Raw genomic sequence first — 15,721 nt, forward strand, 5'->3', positions numbered from 1 at the left:
TGCGCAGAGAGTTTTAGCTCTGGGAGGTTTGGTGTCTTAGGGGAAATCACATTGTCACATGCTCGTGAACAGGTACCCAGGGTTCCAACTGCATCTATAACATTGGGTGGCCCGGCTTCTTACTATACGAGCAGATGAGCAGGGGACATCGGCACACAGAGATGGTCACGCATGCCTGGGTGGCTTCAGAGAGACGGGCGTGTGACTAGCTGTGTGTGTCCAGGTTTTCACCCGAGGCAGTGGTTGGCAAACTACAGCCCGTGGGCTAACTCAGGTCCACTCATTATTTATCGCCTTCATCTCAAGAAAGGCAGAATCTTATTTAAATTACAGAAAAACCAATTGGTCCAAAATCATACAGGGTTCTGAGTGTTACCAGCATCATCGAAGCTCTTGAAGAGAATTCAGTGGCATATTCTGGAATTTAAAAAGGTGGCAGAATAAGCAAGCCATCCCCTTAGGGAGCAGGCAGGTGGAGCTGGCAGAGCGCCAGTCTCCTCGCCCATGTGCAGCCTGACGGCACGGCCGTGGCCTTCCCTGAGCCCTTGTATGGGGAGCACGCACAGTGGCTGCGCCTGCCAGGCGAAGATCAGGAGTTGCCACACCTGCCAGGTGAAGATCAGGAGGGTCCTTCCTACATGGGGGACGTTATGGGGGGCTGCCTGGTGTGGCTGTCACAGCTAATAAGGAGGACCTGGGGTGCCAACCTGTGTGTCACTTGCTGCGTGGGGGTCTCCAGTAAAGCCGAGTGTTTGCTAGATGAAGGTGGCTCGGTAGACCCAGGTCAGCCAGAACCTGGTGCTGGAGCCTTCCCGCTGGCTCGTGCAGGGAGCTGATGTTGCTCTTGGCTGCCCCTGGCCTTGGTGCCAGCAGGCTGGAAACATCACAGCACGTTTCTGGGTGCCCACTGCTGTCTCAGTGATGCAGAATGCAAAGCCCTCCCGCCACATGGCCTCCCTGCTGCTCCTCCGAAGGCCAGGCTGGCCCCCGTGCGGGCTCTTGGCTCTGGTCACACCCCGTGCCTGGGAAGGTCCCCACAGGTCACCTCGTGCCGCACTCCCTCGTGCCTTGAGTCTTTGCCCAGATATCATCCTCTCAGTGAGACTTCCTGGGACCACCCTGCTGAGAACGCATGAACCCTTCCGACCCGGCCTCCAAGCCCCTCTCCCGGGTCTGTTCTTCTCCGGAGCGCTCTCCCCATCCGCAGTGGGATTCGGTGCACTCCTCTGCTTTGTCTCCTCTGTCTCCTGCCACTGGAACGGAAGCTCCAGGAGGACGGGATTTGCCTGGTTCTTTGCTGTATCCCAGTGAACTGAATGAGCTGCTCCCAGACAGTTAGAATTGCAGCTGGGGCCCAGGCGGCTGACTGCACAGTGAGGAGCCAGGCCAGACAGGCCCCAGGCGCCCCCGCCCAGCCCTGGGTGGCGGGAACCCCAGCTCCACACTGCTGCTGCTGCGTTTCCTTGTTCTGGTCTTGTTCTGAGAAGCAGCGGGCAAGGTGGCCGTTGCCATGTGACACACGGCCTTGTTCTGAGAAGCGGCGGGCAGGGTGGCCGTTGCCATGTGACACACGGCCTTGTTCTGAGAAGCGGCAGGCAGGGTGGCCGTTGCCATGTGACACACAGCCTGGTTCTGAGAAGCAGCGGGCAGGGTGGCCATTGCCATGTCATGTGACACATGGCCTGGTTCTGAGAAGCGGCGGGCAGGGTGGCCGTTGCCATGTGACACACGGCCTGGTTCTGAGAAGCGGCGGGCAGGGTGGCCGTTGCCATGTGACACACGGCCTGGTTCTGAGAAGCGGCGGGCAGGGTGGCCGTTGCCATGTGACACACGGCCTGGTTCTGAGAAGCGGCGGGCAGGGTGGCCGTTGCCATGTGACACACGGCCTGGTTCTGAGAAGCGGCGGGCAGGGTGGCCGTTGCCATGTGACACACGGCCTGGTTCTGAGAAGCGGCGGGCAGGGTGGCCGTTGCCATGTGACACACGGCCTGGTTCTGAGAAGCGGCGGGCAGGGTGGCCGTTGCCATGTGACACACGGCCTGGTTCTGAGAAGCGGCGGGCAGGGTGGCCGTTGCCATGTGACACACGGCCTGGTTCTGAGAAGTGGCGGGCAGGGTGGCCGTTGCCATGTGACACATGGCCTGGTTCTGAGAAGTGGCGGGCAGGGTGGCCGTTGCCATGTCATGTGACACACGGCCTGGTTCTGAGAAGCGGTGGGCAGGGTGGCCGTTGCTCAGAAAGCCATGCTTTGGCTTTTGCTGTTCACCAAAGTGAGACCAGACCAGCCTCGTCTCTGCCCTTCATGTTGGTTCCTTCCTTTCACTGGATCCAGAGGGGCTTTGAGTGTATTGGGTGGCGGCAGCAGTCACCCCTCTGATCTTCTGTCTTGGGCATCTCAGTAGGAAGTCGGGGGACTGCGGGGCTGAGCTCAGTTCTGTTTGACGTTGTGACTGCGTGGCCTTCTCTTGGCCTTGTGCCCCAGTGGCCTGCGGTCTGCAATTCGGTCTGACTCCACTGTGAAACCCTGTTCTTAAAGCTAACTTGGCGCTCTACTGGCAACCCCGATTGCTGTTTTAAAAGCAGAGGATCAGCATAAAAAAAGAGAAGGAAATCATGAACTAGGTGAAAAAACACATTTTTCTTCATATTCTCAAAATGAGAGGGAAGCAGAAGTCTGTGGCTAAGGGTGGAGACCCTGCGTCTGTGAACAGAGGCCACTGCCCACCACTGCCCCCAAGCAGGTGGAGGGAGGCACAGTTCTGAATGCCTTCGGCCCCTCACAAGGAAGGTGGCACGCACACCGGACCCCCTCTGGCCCTCTGTTAACCTGCACCAAGTCCTGACTGTCCGCGGAGCTGCCGCGCCCACCTTGATGGCTGCTGCGTTACACCAGAGGCAGGACCAGGACCCGACTCCTCCAGGCTCCACTGCCCATCAGTGCCTGCTGCCTGCTCAGTGAATGGTCACCATGGAAACGGCGCTCAGGCCTACCCACCCCCACCACCACGCTTTGGTCATTGTTCCTTCCATGAGTGAGTGCTGCCCAGCGAGACAAAGTACAGGCTCCAGTGGGAAGGCCACCATGTCAGCCAAGTCCCTTCCCGAGGGAGTTGCCCGCATGCTTATTCAGTGTCACTGTCCACTCCTTGGCAGTGACTCGGGTGGAGGCGAAGCATGACTAATCGTAAATCACCCCTGCCTTCTCCCAAGTGCCACACGGTTGGTTGACACGGTGTGCGCCTGGGGCGTTCGCAGTGCTTAGAATCGCAGGGGTTGCCGTTTCTGTACATTTCATGCAGAGCAATTAAATAGGGCACTGCATTTTTCTTCAAGTTAATTTTTATTTATTAAAGTAAAACATAATGTACCTTAGAAGCCAGACAGTCCTACAAGCTTATCATGTTGTACAGCGGCGTTCCGTCCCCCTCCCCAGCCCTCTCTTTCTAGAGGCAGCCAATTTCAGCTGCCTCTCTCTGCTTACCTACGTATTTCCATGTTTCTTGGTTCATCATCTGAACGTCATCAGCTGTGCTCCTCTTACGGAAGAGGGGACCTGGCTCCCTTCCACCCCGACATTGCCCACCCCTCCTCCTCCTCAGTTATACCAGCCATGCTTCTGCCCTTCACTTTCCAGCCAAGAAACAAATTTAATTATGCACCCTCAATAGATACATCTTGTTTTTTCCCGGGTAAGTAAACATCTCATCTTTTCCTCTTTTTCACATTTCCGACAAAGTTCTTCCTTCCCTGCACCGTGGTCGCCATCCTGCCCTGCCCCACCCCTTTCACGCCATCAGCCTCACTCCGCCCACTGCGCGGCTTGGCCCCAGAGCACCTGTCACCACGGTGCTGGGAGTCCCCCTCCTCTCTTGCCTGCGACACAGCCCTAGCAGTCTAGACCCCTGTTTACCACTCCTGTGGTGGAAACTGTCTCCCAGCAGCTTCCTGAGTTAGGGGAGGTGGGTTCTGCAAGCTTACAAGTGCGTGATGGCTGGATTCTGCTCTCGCCTGAGGCAATGTGGACGTGGAAACACCTTCTCTTCAGAACCCCCGTCTTCCAGCCTCCATTGCCGTCACTGACACGTTCACAGACATTCTGACCCCAGCCCTTGCTTTCTGACCTTCTCTTTTTTCTCTCAGAAATCTCCAGGTTCCCTTCCTTACCCCGGGAGCCTTTCTTCATCCACCGTCCTGGGGCACCTGGTGGCACCTTCAGTCTGGAAACACCTGCCCTTCATTTTAGGGGAATTGGGCCCCTATTCGTTTGATAAGTTTTCCTACCATTTTCTGATTTGTTTTTTCTTTCTGGAAAATGTATTAGTCAGATGTAGGCTTTTCTGGATTAATCCTTCAACTTTCCTTTCTTTCTTTCCCTTCCTGCCTGTCTCCCTGTTCTTTCTTACACTTTCTCAGGGAGATTCTTGACTTTATTTTCCACCTTTGTATCGACCATTTTACTTTTCCTGCCATATTTTCAATGTTTACTGATGTTTCTCTGCCCTTTCAGTGCATCCTGTTTTATTTCATGTTAGACTGAATCATGTGAAATTGATAACAGGTTTTCAGCCACAAAAAAAAAAAAAAAATGGGAGTGTCCTGAGGTTCAACTTAGTCTTCTGTTGGCTCTCTGCGGGGAGGTTCAACTTAGTCTTCTGTTGGCTCTCTGGGGGTGCTGTGAGCTCTGGGAATGTTCTTCTCCTCCAGGCTCCCTCCTGCCAGCTTGCTTGCTTTCACGTTGGGGCGTTCCCCAGACACAGGGCAGACCTTGGTTGCCCCTTCATCACTTCCCATGGAAGAAGGGGCCCTGCATAGTGGTTTGAAGTCTCTCTGTGGGGACAGTGTGCTGGCTGCTGGTCTCCAGGCAGTGGGACCCTGCGGAACCTGCAGGAGGAGACTCCTTCAGTGCCCAGGGGAGCCTGGGTCCAGCTGCCGACATCCTTGCCATGGCATGGAAGCTTGGTGGAAGCTGGTGTCTTTCCCCAGATCCCCTGTCGCCTGTTAGGTGAGCATCCCTGTCCTGCACTGGGCTTAGTGTCCCCACGGGTTAAGCTGCGCTGTCCTGCACGGGGGCGTCAGGAGGAGTCTCTTTATCAGTGAGGATGAGAAAAGAGACCTGGGATCCGAGGTGCGGCAGAGGGAATGTAGCTAACACTTTGTGATAAAAGACTCAACCCATGCACCTTTTTTATCTTGCTGACCCCCTTCCCTTCCCCCTGCCTTCCTCCTTCCTTGCCTTCCCCTCCCCTGTCTCTTGGGCTCCGCTGGGCCTCGCTCTGCTCCAGGTGTCCCTGTGCTGTCTCCCTCTGAGGATGCTCAGTGGAGCAGGGAACACTGGAGGCTGTGTTTGCTGTCAGCCCTTCTGTGTCCATCTTCCAAAACTACGTGCCCTTCGGTGGGAGGATTTATCATCTTTAGAAGTCAGTGATGGTGCAGTTCATGTTGCTTGCGGGGGTGGAGATAACACATGAGTAGCCGACCATGTTTACCTGGAAGTTCTGAGAATTAAAAAAAAAAAAAACATACAATTGCTCCAGGGATTATAAAATAGTAAGTGCACTTTGTGAACACTTGAAAAAAATGAGTGCCTAGGGCATGAAAGACCCTGGTTATCTTACCTCTCAGAGTTGAATATGTCAGTTCATAGGTTGGTGGAAATTCTTCATGCTTTTTCCCATGCATCTACCAAAACAGGCCATCCTACATGTGTATCAGAATTCATTTCAGTCCCTCTTGGTAAAATGCACCAGATGCTACAAAACACATTCTTAAACAGCAGTCCTTGGGCATTTAGGGGGATACGTTATTTGTTTTCATCATTTAAAAACACATCTTGACATAATTTCAGACTTTGAGAAAGTTGCAGAAATAGTACAAAGAATTCAGACATTTTAGTACATGTGGTTCATCATGCACCCCTCGTGTTTTTACACACACACACATGCACACACACATGCATAATTTTTCTGAACCACTTAAGAGTAAGATGCACACATGCTGCCCCTTTCCTCATAACTATCCAGCATGTACTTCCTAAAAACAAGGAGTTCCATGACAGACCACAGTGCATGATCAGAATCAGAAAGTGAGTGTTGAAAGAATATTAGTATCTACAATTCTTATTCAAATTTTACCCAGTTACATTTTTATAGCATAAGAATATCTAAGATTGTGCATTGAATTCAGATTTCCTTACGTGTACTCAAGAAAATAATGGGAGTGTTGGATGAAAAGAATGAACATTGCAATGTCAACACACATTTTTAGGATGGTTCTGGGAAAAGGCTGTGCCAGCTCTGCCTTCCCAGTATGGAGGCGTACAGGTGGAGTATCCTTATCTGAAGTACTTGGGACCAGAAGTGGTTATGTCTTTTTATTTTTTCAGATTGTGGGATATTTGCATTATACTGGTTGAGCATCTCAAATCCCAATTCTGAAATGCCCCAGTGAGCATTTCCTTTGAGTGCCAGCACTCAAAAAGTTACGAATTCTGGAGATTTTGGATTTCAGGTTTTCAGATTTGGAAGGCTCAACCTATACTAGGCCTTGTACCCGCTCCCAATCTGATAGGCCAGGATGAGGTAGTGTAGTTCCATATGTGTTCCTTTCATTGTGAGTGAGGTGTTGAGCCCCATTCTGTGTGGCTGCTAGTTATGTGCTGGGATTTTCTCTAAACAGCACCATGTGTGTCCATTTGCCTGATTTCAGGAGCAGCCCTGGGCCCCCTGCTGGCTGGGCTCCTCTCCCCGTCCGGCTGGAGCAATGTGTTTTACATGCTGATGTTTGCAGATGCCTGTGCCTTACTGGTAAGTCGGCCTATTTTTAGTCCAATCCACCTTGAATGCAGATCTCTGTGGTTGTGGCCAAATACTGGTGGAACTTTCTCCCATGCATTCCTGAGTTATCAGAGAGGTTTGGGTCTTCCCATCTTTTCTAAATATGCATGGTTTAAAGCTCCTTCTCTCTCTGATTAGAAAAAGTCAGAAACAGAAGCAGGACAGTCTTGCTCTGCAGCCTTGGGCGGGATAGCACAAAGGCCAGGAGCATGGAGCTCCGTGGCTCTAGATCCTGCCTGTCACCTGTCATGTGTGTGACTTGGGCAGGTTTTGTAACCTCTGCTCCACAGTTTCCACAGCTTTAAAATGGGCATGATAATGGCACCCAGTGACAAGATTGTTGTGGGAATTAAAGCAGATGATACACAGAGCCTGGCCTCCCAGTGGTCATCACTGTCCTGGTGTCCCTCCTGCAGCCATGCTGTCAGACGGCGGGAGCGGCCCCAACTTCTTTCACCTGAAGGGATGGGAGAGAATAAAGGAGCAAAGAGGTTGCCAGTGCAGACACTGAGTCGCCTTCTGCCCCCTTTTCTCTGGGCTCCTGCTTCTGTGCCCTCCTGTGTTGAGAAAGTTTGAGGTTTTCCCCTGGGTAGGGAAGACCAGTGATGATGTCACAGTCACATAGATGTGCAGCTGTGAGGGGCGCATACACATCTTTACAAGTCACCTGGCCACAAAGTCCCCAGACCCACAGCCATGCCTCTCCTCTCACTTCACCAGACAAAACCTTAGGCTGATCCCAATAAAAATGAGTTGAGAATTTCAGAAATATCAACTCACTCAATTAAATGAAAGTCTTATATTTAAATTCCAGGAAATTCTAAAACTCAACTTCCCCACCACATACAAAATCAAATACCGACTCTCAACCTATGAACTTACTAGGTTTAAATGGCTGTTCTTTGGATCATCTGTGGGTTCTTTTAATGCCTGAATGTTCTAATGAAGCCTCCAGATGGATTTCCACTAAGTAGCAGTAAAATTCCTGTCATTACAACTGTTCAGAGAATCTGAAATATCTTCTTTAGAAATATCTGGTAATATATATTGAAAATTGTTTTGATGCTTAGCCAAACTCATAAGAAAGTAAAGGAACTCCCCAGGAGCCAGAATTGTAAAGGCAATATAAATACACAAGCTCAGGAATCAACGGGTTGGGGTGGTTGTGCCCACACTGGGTAAGAGACAAGGCGTTAGGCTGGCACAAGATGAGGATTTGGAACTGGAGACTTCATCATAGAGCCAGGACCCTTGAAGAGCCATGCTTGCAGTGAAAGAGTATTCTAGATGATATCTGCACACTGGCACAGGAAGAAAATGGGAATCTGCCCATCTTAGCCAGATTAGGGGGAAAAAAATCTCCCTTGAAAATTTTTAGCCATAGACCTCCCCACAGTCAGCTTTAATCTTTGAGCTTATATAAACATATTTTAAATGAGCAAAGTTGGTCCTTAGGCAGTGATAATACAGAAGCAAATAGGGACAAATCTCAACCCTGCAGCATAGGATTTCTGTAGCTAACACCCTACTAAAGATGAGCTCACAATCCAAAATAATGAAACATAAGGAAGCAATCCACATTGAATGACAGTAACAGACATAAAAAATGGTGGAATTGGACTCCCCCAAAACTGCAGATAAAAGAGTTATGTAAACTAAAAATAAATATATGCAATGTTACTAATGACATAAAAAAAAGGAACTGACCTCATGACAAAAAGAACAAGACACTATCGAAAAGACAGCGGGCTTCAAAAACAACCAAACAGGAGTTATAGAAATGAAAAATGTGATCTTTAGCCTGGAAAAAGACTCAATGGATGGGTTAGAAAAGCAAATTAGATACCGCTGAAGAGAAGATTACTGAAGTGAAATATAGATATGAAGAAATTATCCAGAATTCAGCACAAAAAGAGAGATGGAAAATATTAGAGAGAAATTAAATATAAAATGGAGGACCAAATGAGATGGCCTAAAGTTATCTGAAAGTAATTCCAGAGGAAGATGATAGACTGGATTTGAAGCAATATTTTAAGACAAAATAGCTGAGAATTTTCCAGATACATGAAAGACAAACATTCTTAGATTCAGGAATCAAATGACTTAGAATTCTGTACCTAGATAAACTTGCACGCAAGAGTAAGGGTGAAGTGAAAACATTTTTAACCAAAGATGCTCCCAGCAAAAATTGCTAAACAGTGTATTTAGAGAAGGAAGATAGATCCAGAAGGAAAGTCTGAGATGCAAGGAGAAATGCAAGCAAAAAAAAGTGATATTCTTAAGGATGAATCTAAATGTACTCATTGACCATATAAAATAGGGGCCAGCTAACTGTGGCCTATTTTTGTGTGATCCTCCAGCTGGGAATGGTTTATATTTTTAAATATGTCTTTAAAAAAATCAACAAAAGAATGTGCAACAGAAACCATATGGCTGCAAAGCCTGAAATATTTACTATCTAGACCTTTACAGAAAAAGCTTTCTGACTCTCAGTTTAAAACAACAGCAATAATGACTAATTTGGGCAATATAAAAAAGAACTGAAATACTGAAAATGTAAGGTACATGTGGGACAATGAGAGTTCCAGTACACTGCAGTTCTTATATTGTCAAGCCAATAGCAATAGAATGTGTAACCTTCAAGGCAATACAGGGAAATGAAGACTTAATCTAAGAGAACCTAGGGTCAGGGGAAGCATAGAAAAAACAGGGTAAATACAGAAATACAGAGCAACATGGATGAAAATGATCCCAGCATACCAGCAACACAGTAACAATAAATGGACTAAACTCATCAGTTAGGAGCAGAGATTGTCAGGTTGCTTTTAAAAATACAGGCACTGATTATTTACGAGAAACACACCTGCTACACTGGAATTCCGAAAAGACGAAAGTAAAAGAATGGGAAACTACACGACAGGTAAATAATAACCAAAGGAAGCTGGATTTGCTGCGTTGGAAGAAAGAGACCTAAAGCTGAAGCACTTGGGAGACGGGGGCTTGTTGCAGTGGAGAAGGAACTGTACCAGGATGTGCAGCAGGCCCGTGAGCTTGAGTTGGGCTTTTCAAACCTCAGAACTAGACATACCTTTTTCTCTTCCCTGATCAACATGCTTTTTGGTATCTTTTCACCAAAATAGACAAGTGTTTCCTCCCAAGTCTGGGGCTGAGAACCTCCATGATCTGAGCAGGTGTCCTGGGGGGCCGGAGGGCACCATGCTTCCTGCCTCACAACGCACACTGATGGCCAACTCCGGGGCCTGCAGGACTGCCTGGCACACAACCGAAGGCCTCAGGTCTCCAGTGCGTGTCGCCTGGGCTCCTGGAGTTGGTAGGGCCCCTCCTTGTTGGTCATTCTTGCATGCATGAGCCAAACGTGGGCATGTTTTGAAATTGGATCTCTGTTCTTCAGAACTGTCACCATTTACAGTTCATCCTGTACCCACAGATAACACTTGCTACTACATTCTTCATCTTTTTCTCTTAATGATCAGCTTTTCATAATCATAGGCCTCTTCGGGCTAGCACTTTTCATACATCACACTTGGCAGGATGTAGATGTGGGTAAGGTACCGGCTCAAACACAATAAGCCTGTGCCGGTAGTTGGAGCTAGAGGTTCAGATTCACACAGATGGATTTATTTAACAAAAATCTTGCTATTGCCACCAGCACTATTGTTCATACCTGCCGTGTTCCCACGACCTTTACCACCTAATTGTCGCAAACACCTTTCATGCACCAAGCAGAGCAGCTGGATGCATCTTATCTGTAGGAGGGGCCCCTGTTCTCTCCAGCTTGAACTCACCTCATACAAGGGACTCCTAAGCTCCTACTTGAACCACAAGCACCTAAGAAAATAGAAGAGTTTCTGCCTTCTAGAGCTCAGGCCTGAGGCTTGGGGGTGGGGCCATGTGTTTGGTTTTTAAGTAGCCCCTCGAGACCCTCCAGCACCCCTTCCCTGCCTCCCCTGGACCAGTGATCCACCCTGGGTCTGAGGGCATCTGCTGCCCTCTAAGAACGTGGGGCCACGTCCAGGGAGAGCCCTCCTGAGGGCTGATGTCACACTTGGGGAGAGACTGGATCCACACTGGAAAATGCACTAGTTAAATTGGAGGTAGCACAATCATTTGTCTGGATTTGCAGGCTGGCGTTGAGCCCTCGAACATGTGAAGGGCACGGAGTTAAAGCTCTGGGTCCAGTGAGGAGCCAAGGCTGAGGCAGTGATGTTGGTGGAAAGCCCTGGGCCCCGGCCAGGCCTGGCCTCCAAGGGGCTCCCAGTGGGGTGCGGCTGTCCTGTGACAGCCTCTTCAGACCCCAGGGCTGGCGCCAGAGGAGGTGCTCACCTGGCTTTAGAGTCGCCTGAGAAGCTCGAAGGTCCACCCACTGGGCCACCCGCATTATGGTCCTCTTGTCTTTATTTCCTTTTTCCCACTGTGGACATTTCATGATTGGATTAATTTTAGTCTAAACGTGACTTGAACCCAGAAGTAGTTCAAGCTGCATCTCTCCCAAAAGCCTTGTTTTCAGGGCAGCTCCTGGTTCTTCGTGGGCCCTCATCAGACAGCCCTGCCCTCATCAGACAGCCCTGCCCACATCAGACAGCCCTGCCCTCATCAGACAGCCCTGCCCTCATCAGACAGCCCTGCCCACATCAGACAGCCCTGCCCTCATCAGACAGCCCTGCCCACATCAGACAGCCCTGCCCACAGGAGCCCAGGCCTCCGGCTGAGCATGCAGGCCCCACTGCTCTTGCAGGGAGGCCACCCCAGGGAAGGTGCTGTGGGGAGAGAGCCACCCGCCCAGGCCTTGCGGGCCAGGTCCTCATGGTGCCCACGGCGCGGGCCGCCCTGTGCCTGCTCCAGTAACAGGTGGGCTCACCTTTGTTTTGGTGCAGTTCCTGATCCGCCTCATACACAAGGAGCTGAGCTGCCCAGGGTCAGCTACGGGGGACCAAGTTCCGTAAGTCCCACTCGGGCCCTGACTCCGTGCGTGAAAGCCGGCTCCAAAGCGCCTTCTGTCCTATCTGCCTTCCGCACCTGGCTTTCCTGAAAGAAAGAAAACGTGTGGCTTATCTTTTCACGGCACGCCACCTTCACTCTCGCTTTTTCTTTTCTAATAAATACCTCTGGATGGGTTAGTGGTAATCTCTCCTCAAACCCTGAGTGGAAAATGTGAGGGAATTGCCGTCTTTGGCATTCTGTTGGAGCTGCAGCCCCCCAAGCTCTCCTTGCCTTCCTGCTCGCCCCCTTCTCCCTCCCTCTTTTCCCTCCCCCCTTGGTCCTCCCTCGCTCCCTTCTCACTTCTTCCTGGCCCCCAGGAGGCTGCGGGAAAGGTGCAAGGGTTTATCCAGCATCCAGCACCCCTGCAGGAGAGGAATTCCTGCTGGGCCGGGAGGGCAGCTGGCTCCCCATGGGATTTGCACATGGTGTGTGAGGTTCAGCATCTCTTGCTGAGCCACTGTTGGCTGTTAGAGCAGCTCTTCTTTCAACCTTTCTTTCAGATTTAAGGAACAGTGACACCCCACCCCAGTCCCGTGGAGGGGGTCTGGGCCCACCCTTCACAACTGCCTTTCAAGGACAGTTCAGACAAAGGGCCCTGCATGGAAAGAGTGACCTCCCTTTGCCTTTTGCACACGCACCTGGAAAAGACACAGAAGCCAACCTGAGAACTCCTGGTGCTATTTTAAAGGAGACATATTGCCGAACAGCAGTGAGAAAAGTCTGCAGGAACTGCTGCCTGAGCCGAGCCAGAGAACCGAAGACCCGGCCGGCCCTGGCCTCACAGGCGTGTGCCCATGCAGCCATCCAAATGCACGCGTGACAACAAGGCCGGGAGGGTGGGGGGGGTGCACAGGTAGCCCCGACCCTCTCAGGCATTTCAGCCACAGAACATCAAAGTGAGCGAGTGCTGCGCCGGCTGTGGCTTCAGAGAACCAGTATGTGCCATGTGGAAAAACAGGACACCAGAGCTCACCAGACAGTGCCGGCCAGCAGAGAAGCAGAGAGCCAGCGCCACACAACATCAAGAAGGCCAACAACCAGGCTGGAAACCAAGACGGAGCTCAGCCCCACCACATTGCCCCAGAGGCTTTTCCAGCACCCACGATGCTCCGGACTGACCTGAAAACTAATTGTCGAGAAGCCAAGGGTGAGGAGGCAGGAAGCACCTCCGGTTGGAGGCACCCAGGCGTGCCAGCCACAGAGCGCCCCGAAGTCACCGTCATCCCAGCCCCTGGCCTTCCTGCTGCCCTCCGGGGCCATGGCGCTGCTGTTCAGCTCAGGCACAGGGGCACAGCAGAGGCTTGGGAAGCGGTCTCCCCACCGGCACTGGGATTGGCAGGTCCAAGCCCAGCAACTGGCTTCGCTCCACAACACACACCACACCTGGGACTGTTTTTAATACATAGCAACAGACTGGGTTATTTATTTAAGATGTGTATTGTGTCATATGAAGTTTAAGAGACATAAATGGCATTTTGTTATTTATTAAGACAAACTCCAATTGTTCTCTGGCTGTTTTTTTCAGTTGTGTCTAGCAAAATACTTATCTGCCCTTTGAAATAAAATGTTTTTGTTTAAAAAATCTCAGAACACTCAGAGAATGTTGATGATTTCTGCTTACATTTCCATTACGCTAAAAAAGGGAACTTCCAAATCGTGTTGTGTGTTTTGGGTTTTCTCAGGTTTGGACACATTGAGGTTTCTCGGGTTTGGACACATACTGGGAAAAGACCATTTCCAGCAGAAAAGGGGCCTACCTCTCGGTCCCTTGTTTGCACAGAAGGCCAAGCTGAAGTAAACAGCCATCTGGGTATTTTATAAATCACGCAGTTTAAAGAATATCCTAAGATTTGTCCTTGACGAAGAGGTGTCACACCCCGTGGTGGTGGGGAAAGGTGCTGACCTTGGGAACTACATGGTGGGGTCCAGGCTTTCAAACGTCCTCAGAATGCTGACCGTCTAGATGTGCATGGTGCGGGCTTTCTCTGGATGGAGTGCTGTGGAAGTTCACTTGGGGACCTCTCACAGAAGCAGGGCAAAGGTCAGAAACAACACACCGTGTGTCCCGCAGTTCTCAGGGGCCTCCTGCCCGAGCTCTGCGGAGAAGCCCACAGGAGGAACAGACCTGGCTGTGGCGGCTTCTGTGTGCCAGCTGCCCCACCAGATTGGCTCACTCTCTTTTTAATGGCAAGTTATTTATACATTTAAAAGCTTTCTGCTAAAAAAGAAATTCCCTAAACACCAAATGGATGGAGTGTGTTTCCCACACACGCAGCGCACTCAGCTTGTGCTGGCCTTTCCCGGTCCTCCACCCAGTGCTTCCCGCTCCTGGGAGTCTCCCACTTTCCCTCTCTCCCTGACCTGGCTCCAGGCACCAGTCCAGCCCTCTCCCGCTGGTGTCACAGTGGCCTGGGCTGCCCTGAGCCCCTGCCGGCTGCCATCCCTGAGGACGGGCACCAGCCCCGTGCTCACAGGGCACCTCTTCCCTCTGGGTGTGCAGCACTCGTATCCGTGGGGTGAACAAGCGAGGGATGAGGCAGTTGGCACAGTATCATTACAGGATGCACAGAGGGCTTTTTCCATAAACAAAATTCTTTGCATTCACTGCCCCCTGCCTCTCCAGAACTGTCCCCTCTGAGACCTCATCTAGTCAGAGGCCCAGGGCTGGTGGGCCGGAGCGGACCCTCCTCACCCCATAGCCACCAGCCAGCGTTCAGCACAGCAGCTCTGAGGTGGCGATTGCTATTTCCCCAACTCAGTGAACTAAAGTACTAGAAGAAAATCTCCCACAACTCACAAAGGAAGAGCAACTTCCCATTTCTGAATCCTCTGAGCTAAACCCTGAGAACTTTTGAACATGGAGAGTCGATCCTTTTTTTAAAATGAAGAGTATACGCACAGCTATTTTTTAAAGCAATTTAGCGGAAATTCACCTTGATTCATGGATGGAAGATTTCATCATGACTTTTAAGGAAAAAAGTACATGATTTCAATATAAAAATACATCTTCATTTGACCATAGCTGAGGTATTTTCCATCTGCAAACAGCCAGCTCTGAGACACACACACTTGCCGTCCTGTGAAAGCGTGGCTCTGCCTGTCACGCATGTCTGCACTTGCCGTCATGTGGAAGCGTGGCTCTGCCTGTCACGCACATGTGCACTTGCCATCCTGTGGAAGCGTGGCTCTGCCTGTCACGCACATGTGCGCTTGCCGTCCTGTGGAAGCGTGGCTCTGCCTGTCACGCACGTCTGCGCTTGCCGTCCTGGGGAAGCGTGGCTCTGCCTGTCACGCACGTCTGCGCTTGCCGTCCTGGGGAAGCGTGGCTCTGCCTGTCACGCACGTCTGCGCTTGCCGTCCTGGGGAAGCGTGGCTCTGCCTGTCACGCACGTCTGCGCTTGCCGTCCTGGGGAAGCGTGGCTCTGCCTGTCACGCACGTCTGCGCTTGCCGTCCTGGGGAAGCGTGGCTCTGCCTGTCACGCACGTCTGCGCTTGCCGTCCTGGGGAAGCGTGGCTCTGCCTGTCACGCACGTCTGCGTTTGCCGTCCTGGGGAAGCGTGGCTCTGCCTGTCACGCACGTCTGCGCTTGCCGTCCTGGGGAAGCGTGGCTCTGCCTGTCACGCACATGTGCACTTAGTGCACATCACTAAGACTCTCCTATTCATGTTGACAAAAAAATGCCGGATGATGGAAACACAAGCTGGTGACAGGGCCAACAAAAGAGCTCAAGGTGGGACTCCAGCTCTCCAGCCTGTCTGTAGGCAGGAAAAACTACTGGAAGCTCACCTCAGTGAATGCACCTGAGTCCAAGAGCTGCCGCGAATACAGGGGCCTGGTGGCTCGTATACTGTGCGTCTCAGAGCAGAGCCAGCTTTCCCATCACCAGC

General features: G+C 51.1%; 2 protein-coding genes across 11 annotated transcripts in view; one reads left to right on the top strand and one right to left on the bottom strand.

Moving 5' to 3' along the window:
• SLC37A1 (solute carrier family 37 member 1) overlaps positions 1 to 13,421 on the top strand; it is an 84,239-nt gene extending 70,818 nt beyond the window's left edge. For 5 of the 8 annotated variants that reach the window (XM_055105134.2, XM_055105130.2, XM_055105133.2 and 2 more), the window contains 3 exons: positions 6,706 to 6,803; positions 11,729 to 11,793; positions 12,335 to 13,421. In XM_055105134.2, coding sequence (XP_054961109.1) covers positions 6,706 to 6,803; positions 11,729 to 11,793; positions 12,335 to 12,350 — 179 coding nt within the window. In that variant the 3' untranslated portion in view covers positions 12,351 to 13,421. Of the gene's footprint in view, positions 1 to 6,705; positions 8,747 to 11,728; positions 11,794 to 12,334 lie in introns of those variants that run through there. The other 3 variants (XM_055105135.2, XM_034948254.3, XM_063601329.1) reach the window with 2 other exon arrangements.
• On the bottom strand, positions 23 to 12,328 carry LOC103787009 (uncharacterized). 3 transcript variants are annotated; one of them, XM_055105137.2, is made up of 3 exons: positions 11,713 to 12,328; positions 5,616 to 5,697; positions 23 to 5,495 (listed from the first exon to the last, which is right to left on the bottom strand). In XM_055105137.2, exon 3 carries the CDS (start codon positions 2,178 to 2,180, stop codon positions 756 to 758), a length of 1,425 nt encoding a protein of 474 aa, XP_054961112.2. In that variant the 5' UTR covers positions 2,181 to 5,495; positions 5,616 to 5,697; positions 11,713 to 12,328; the 3' UTR covers positions 23 to 755. The 3 variants fall into 3 exon arrangements, with proteins under 3 accessions (XP_054961112.2, XP_054961111.2, XP_063457400.1); XM_055105136.2 differs by having other exon boundaries at positions 23 to 5,697; XM_063601330.1 differs by lacking the exon at positions 11,713 to 12,328 and having other exon boundaries at positions 5,616 to 6,710.
• Positions 13,422 to 15,721: the final 2,300 nt, after the last annotated feature.

The sequence above is a fragment of the Pan paniscus genome, chromosome 22 (genome assembly GCF_029289425.2).
Source record: "Pan paniscus chromosome 22, NHGRI_mPanPan1-v2.0_pri, whole genome shotgun sequence".
Classification (NCBI taxonomy): domain Eukaryota; kingdom Metazoa; phylum Chordata; class Mammalia; order Primates; family Hominidae; genus Pan; species Pan paniscus.